The sequence below is a fragment of the Benincasa hispida genome, chromosome 9, assembly GCF_009727055.1.
Source record: "Benincasa hispida cultivar B227 chromosome 9, ASM972705v1, whole genome shotgun sequence".
NCBI classification, from domain to species: domain Eukaryota; kingdom Viridiplantae; phylum Streptophyta; class Magnoliopsida; order Cucurbitales; family Cucurbitaceae; genus Benincasa; species Benincasa hispida.
In genome coordinates, this window is record NC_052357.1 from 22107242 (window position 1) to 22114430 (window position 7189).

General features: G+C 32.4%; 1 protein-coding gene across 4 annotated transcripts; it reads left to right on the plus strand.

Annotated features, from left to right (window-relative positions):
• Window positions 1-767: 767 nt before the first annotated feature.
• On the plus strand, window positions 768-4148 carry LOC120085084. 4 transcript variants are annotated; one of them, XM_039040935.1, is made up of 4 exons: window positions 768-1201; window positions 2511-2800; window positions 2926-2978; window positions 3775-4148. In XM_039040935.1, the coding sequence occupies exons 1-2, from the start codon at window positions 914-916 to the stop codon at window positions 2769-2771; spliced, it is 549 nt and encodes a 182-aa protein (XP_038896863.1). In that variant the 5' UTR covers window positions 768-913; the 3' UTR covers window positions 2772-2800; window positions 2926-2978; window positions 3775-4148. The 4 variants fall into 4 exon arrangements, with proteins under 4 accessions (XP_038896863.1, XP_038896864.1, XP_038896861.1 ...); XM_039040936.1 differs by having other exon boundaries at window positions 3779-4148; XM_039040933.1 differs by having other exon boundaries at window positions 2511-2978.
• Window positions 4149-7189: the final 3041 nt, after the last annotated feature.

Genomic DNA, 7189 nt, shown 5'->3' on the forward strand with positions numbered 1-7189 from the left:
CAAGACAAGTTTTGAAAACTAAAAAAATTAATTTTTAAAAACTTGTTTATATTTTTTGAATTTGATTAAGAATTTGATCATTGTACTTAAAAAGATGTAAATCAATTTAAGAAACAGAAAGAAAGTAAAATTTATTTTGAAAAACCACAATTAAAAATAAAAATGATTACTAAATGGGCCGATAAAATTTAAATAGGATTTTGAGGTGAATTAGGATATGTTTGGGAGACAAAGACATAAATTTGAAAACAATGGATTCAATGAAAACATGATTGTATTTTCTGTTTTCAAATATGTGTTTGGTAACCTATTAGAAATTAAATTCCAATTTATTATTATTTTTTTAAATGTGATTGAAAATATATTTAGTTACTTATAAATACTAAATTGAATATAAACCATTACTAAATAATTTATGAACTTGTTTTATGTTAAAGTTTTTGTATAGTTATTATTTTGTAATATCGTAATATATATATATATATATAATATTGTATATTTTAAGTTTAACAAAAAATAACTAAGTTTATAACATGAAATAGTATAATAATGTTATTGTTTTCATCATTTTTAATATAATTATACATTTTAAAATTTTGAATTTAAAATCTAGATCTATTGAAAACATTAAAAAAAATTATTTTCAAAATTGGTACAATTTAGATCACAGAATATAAAGACTGTTTTTTAAAATAGAATAAAGACTATCAACCAAACATATATTTGCGATCAGAAAATATAAAACAAAATTTGAGTTCATTGCCTACTAAACCAAACCATAAAAAAGCCTACAGCGTGAGCTCAGCGATCACTATAATTCATACAATTTCACCGATAAATCATATCCACACGTCTCAATCGCCCTGCCATCAACCGTTTGTGAGCTTGGAAAATCACAAAGAATCAGCAAGAAATGGAGTCTCTGATTTTGATTCCAGCAAGTAAACACGTTCCAATCACAAATTCTTCTCTATTTTGCTCCGGTTTCTCCATTCCATTCACTTCTAGAAAGCGCGCCATCAATTTCCAACCATGTTGTCCACAGATTCTTCATTGCAATGGCCTTCGACATGCGCAAGCAACTCCGAGGTCTTATATTGGAAATGGACCGCCGTATGGTGAGGAAGATGATGATCCTGAACTACAGGTTGAAAGCCTCAGGGTTCCTGATGATTGGTCGGTTCCTTCCAAGGCATTGGAGGTATTGTTTTCCGTTCTTCGTTTTTGTTGTTGATTTTCGATCTGCATTTCTGTACTTGTTCGATTAGGTTACTTGTCCAACTTCTTTTTAGTGATTTGAACGTAGTAATTGGTTTTGTTCTTGATGATGGCGCATTCTTGATGTTTTTGAATGATGAATGCGATGTGATGACATTGTTATCTTCATGAAATTTAAGCAGAAATTAGACATTCTCCTTCGAACGTCGTGTTGCTAACTAAATTCAGTGTGAAGACCTCAGAGTTGGGTTTTTTAAACTGGCCCGAATTTGATGTTTACTCTGTATTAGCCTACGGAAAGAATATTCTAGAGCCACCACACAATGTTCTTGTCGACACAAATTTGTTCTGCCACTAGAGTATGTTGGGCATGACCTTTGATGCCTTTTCCCAATGAATAATTTATTATAGAAAAAGAAAATTGGGTCTGGATGTAAAATGGATTTTGATTTATGAGCTGGGAAAGATTTTCAAGTTAGTACCAATAAAATTAGGCTCCAAAGTCAAATCTAGGTTGCCACTATTTTACATTTGTTTGAATGATCCAAGACAGTTTTGATCATTCTGCTTGAGTAGTTTACGAGAAGGAGATTGGAAATCCTTGAAATTAGTCTTGGTATATCCTATTAGATCTGCTGGTTTCTTCTATATAATGGCTTAGAATTAAATCTATTTGTCCAATTATCTGGTGGAAGTTCTTCTCGATGCTTATTTCTCCAAGCTTGCAGAAAAGTTATAGCTTGGATAAGTTTGAGTGATCAGATTTACTGTCTCAGTGTAGCTCTTTTCACTAATCTGGCAAATGGCTGTCCTTGTCCAATTGATGGTTAAAATTTGATTTTTATTATACTTTTTTTTTAAATAGCTTTAGTTTCATCATGTTTACTCTTTCGGTGGTTGAAACCTTTAAGGGTTTGGGCTTTCGTCCGTATAGTTACATGGAACGAAGTTCCGGTGACATGTTTGGTCCTCTTTGTCAGATTATTGTGTTTGTGTTGCATCTTAGTGCTTTGGAGTCGTCTTTTTCTGTCACTGGACCAGTGAGCATTCTCCATCGGGAAAGCCTTCAAAAGGAGTTTTTTTCTTCTTCTTTTTTTTTTTTTTGCTGTTTCGAACCTCGTTTCAGTCTTCGATCATTGGGCTACAGACTTTTTATGAGTTCTTAATTGGTTGTATTTGGCTGTAATGACTATTTGTTTTTGTTTCATTTGTGTTTTTATTGTATTTTGAGCATTAGTCTGTTTCCATTTTATCAGTAAAAAATCTGACTAATCAGTTGAGATATTTTTCAGGAATCAGAATGGCTTAGGGCTACCTTGCACAAATGGTTAGATGACGAGTACTGTCCAGAGGAAACTAATGTAGAGATAAGCAAGGTTGCAGCAAATTCATATTACAATTCTTTGTTAAAGAAGAGGACAGACCTAGGCGATATTTTGTTGAATATGGCAAGAGAATTGGAATCTATTTCCTATAAGGAAAGTTTTCATGGTGCATTCTCTTCTGCCAATGCAGCAGTGAACTTAATTGCTCAAAGAATAGAGCTGTCTTAACTGTTTCCTCAACCACTTCAATTTCCAAAGTAACTAACTAATTTGTCTCCTTGACTTTTCTTTCTTACGAGTAACTCATCTGTTGTCAGATCTATATTTCTGGACAAACAATTCATGTATTGCTCTAATTCTTCACTGTCAAAGCAACTTTCAGCGACTAAGTATGGATGTTCCAAACACCAGATCTTGCACCATGCCTTTTGCCAGGTTAGCTCTAGGTAAAAGTAGAGTTTCTTCTATTGCATTTTATAGTTGTTTGACCTCAAATTATGTCTAAGAAAAGACGGCACTTCCAGAAGGGCTTTCAAGTTTGTGAGTCAAAGACAAAGCTATAATTTTAGAGGGAAGTGCTATAAAGCATAAGCTAGGGTGTCTATTTGGTCCTTTAATGATACTTGTGTAGGTTTTTCAAGTCCAGACAAAATGTACTACATATGGGAAGTTGGAGGAAGACTTGGATCATATTCTCTGAAGTCGTGAGTTTGCGAATTCCATTTGGGATTACTTCTTTTAGACATTTGGTTTCTTGCTAGCTCAACACAGGGACACCAGCATCATGATTGGATCATTCCTCCTCCATCCTCTCTTTTGTGGGAAGCGTCACTTTTTGTGGCCTGCCCAAATATGTGCTGTTTTACTGGTTCTTTGAGAGAGCATAATAACAAAGTGTTTAGAGGGTTGGAGAGGGATCCTAGTGATGTTTAGTCCTTGTCATATTCTCTGTCTCCTTTTGGGCATCAATTTTGAAGACCTTTTGTAACTATTTTATAGGAACTGTCTCGTATAGTTGGAGTCCCTTTCTTCAGCAAGCTTTCCCTTGTTTCATTAAAAAAAGCCAATCATTGGGGCTTTTGTAATTACAGCAGCTGACTTAGGTTGGAGTATTTTTTCCTGACCCTCCTAGGCAGAAGAGCTCTAATTGCTTTGGCCTTTCTTTCTCCAATGAAAGTTTGTTTCTTACATATATGTATATAGCTTCTGTTCTGAAATAATACAAATGAAGACAGAATATGAAGAACAAACGCTAGAGCAAGCATGCCAATTATACATGCTACTCATGCAATTCTGAAGTAAATCACTGGACGAACAAGGAGGACGATCAAATCTACATTCTACTCATGCAAGTGTGGAGCGAATCCCTGGATGAAAAAAGGGAGGAGGACGATACGAGCTTAACGAATCAATACGCAGGTATCAGCATTTTTACTTATTGTACAACACTACAACTAAGTATCAAAATCTAAGCTTGATTCAGACATCCTTGGAATTCTCCAGTGGCCTTAACAGTCTCATTTAGGAGGAAATTGTGATTATGTTCATGCTCTATAGTTGTTCTAGTGAGTTTATAAACATAATGAGGCTCCTTAATTTTTCTAATATGGGATTCTTAACATTATGCAATAACTTTCCTCGTAATCAATTTTTTTTAATTCAGTTGATAAAATTTAGTCTTGATCGATGACTGTTGAAGAGACAACATTTCAACCCTTAGAAAATCCTCTGATTCTTAGGTGGTCTAGTGGGCATGAAGGAAAACAATTTTAGCCATAAATTTTTATTTGATGAAATTGAAAGTGTGACAGTAAAAATTGGCTTCCGTTCTCAAATTGAGGAGTAAAAGTTGTATTTATTCACAATATTTTTTACCATCCGCCATAAAGAATAAATTGTTTTTCATGCAGAACTAAAATCGATATGATTTCGTGCAGAATAAATTGTTTTTCACCGGTGTTTGGACAACGATGGAATCTCGTTTTAAAATTAAATATTGATATGCATGATAATTGTGTCATGGGATGATTATTAGTTTGAAAGCAATTTTGGCACAATCTCGGTGCTAATTGTCTCACATCAGTTATTCCGCAAAGTTAACACAACATTTTTAAGAGATGATCATTTGGGGGAGTGTTATTACCACTCTGAACACTTTTTAGCCCAAAAAACAATTTTAATATATATATATAACTACTTGTAAAACTTTGCAACAGTAGATTTTGTTATATTTATCTCGTTAAAAATGATCGGTGTGTATATTAAGGTTGGAGTTAAAAATCAAAATAATGAAGGTGGTGAGATCAAATAGGCTGGGTTATGGGCTTAATGAAAATTATTGAAGTTGTGATATCGTCTATTAAACTATTGTCCCTTTTGTAAACAAGATAAATATCTAAAAAAATCAACGATAGTCTCTTGGTTATTAATTTTTCAAAATTGTACCATTTAAAAGTTTCGACTCTAATTTTTTTAAGAGCATTCATAAAAAAGTGGAAAACAAAACATATATGATAACATTAAGGTTATGCCTTTATTATATGTATGTGTGAGTGCGAAGTTTCCTCTCACGATATAAGTTACTATTACTTTATCAACACTACCACAAATGTAATAGGATTTTTATTAGAGGTTTTTTATTGTTGTAATCAAGATAATTGGAATCTTTAAATGTCTTAAACTATATTAACTAACATCTTTTTGAAAAACCATAATTATGTAGCCAAAAAAATTTGCTTTGGTGAATTGTATTTATGAAGGGATCGAATATCCAGCGAAAGCAAGTGATCACTTATTGCTTTGATATTCATTTTGAAATTTACAATGCATGAAAGACAAAACAGTACAAAACGCTCACAGTGCTGTCAAGTTATAGGTTAAGCATCAAAATTAATACATATAATAAAATAAACATTACCTTTGAAGGATCTTTGTTCGAGTCTTCTATCGGTCTTTAGTAGATCTCCTAAGAATAGTAATGAGAATGCCACCATCGGATTTTTTCTACTATTCTCTTGGCAAAGACCGATTTGTAGAAACCGTCTTTTGAAAGAGAAATGGAATAGCAGGAGAAAATTTGTAGAGAAACTCTCTCTATGAATGTTTTGAGAGAGATTGAGAGGGGGAAAGATGTGGGGAAATCTCATTAAGAGATATATTGGAGGGGAAAAAAAATTATTCTCTCATAAAACTTTCTCAATCCCTATTAATTTTAACGTGAAGAAGTGGTTCAAGTAACCACCCATAAGTCTAATTAAGTTTAAACATTTTGATTTAATTAATTATTATTAATTTAGTTTAATTAATCAATTAATTAATTTATAAAATTAAACATCTTATATTTACTTTATTTAATATTTGAATCTTATTCAAATATTTATCTCTCTCATAACTTATAGTTTAAATATGAATCTCATTAACGTAAAATTTTAACTTATAGTATTAATATGAATTATATTCACATTAATTATTTGAATCATATTCAAATAATAAATCTCCTTGTATTGTAAAGTTTAATTTTAATTCCCATTCAAAATTAACTTTATATTACAATGTATCTATCATATGTAATTAATGTTATTCTCTTGTTTAATTTGAACAATTCAAATTATTTCAAAACTCTTGATCATTGTTTATCTGTTGCGAGCTAGCAGGGATCTAATGGACCTACATATTAGAAGCTCCAATGATTCAACATTAACTAATTAAACTTTTTAATTAAGTCGAACATTCATTAAATGTGAGTCACTCCACTAAAAACCCAAAACTGTACTTTTATAGTATAAAATATTTATGCGTCAATGGTTTTAATCATTACAAGTAAGTCATGTTGGGATTGATGCCCTAAATCTCGTAGGGTCTTATAGTTTGTAATTGTAATGTACAAACATCTTATTTATTTAATAAAATATATGATGTTTTATTTCAATTTTAGTTGCATTAACCACGGACCAATAAACTAAGATCCAAAGTAGCTTAAACGTGTATGTAGAGACATACGGGTGGGTCATGTTTAAGTGATAACCTAAATGGTCTGTAGTAAATGGATGAGGTTGGATACCTTATCCTAGTGACACTACAAGTATGGCTGGTTTTGTAGATGTTACAATCGTTGTAAAATGCTACAAATGATTTGATCCTGATCGTTCATGTAGAGACATGTGAGTGGGGATATTCTATGCAAAGAAGTTTATATAAGATTGTACCACGAAATGTTTAATCTCGTTATATGACGCCATTCATAATAGAGACTTATATTTCACTAGGATGACTATAGGTAATATGATCTGAATCTTGTGAGTTGTGAACTTCTACCCACGAAGGTGGTTTTTTGATTTGTATGGGTGGGAGTGGCAAGATAATCGATTTTATATGTCTACCATTTTGGGGATTCGTCTGATTCGAGAGTTGGGAACACATCTACACAAGATGGAATTCACTTCTTCCCCAATGTTGGGGCAAGTAGATAAATTGCTCCCTTACGGGTTGATTTCGAAACTTAAACAATGTGGCACCACACCCTCTTCTGGCCCGAGAGGGGATCATAGTTAGACTATGATTTATTATTCATTAGAGGGATCAATGGTACTTAAGGAGTTAGATGTAACTACATGAGCAAAACGGTAATTTTGGCCCAGCTGTAGTTA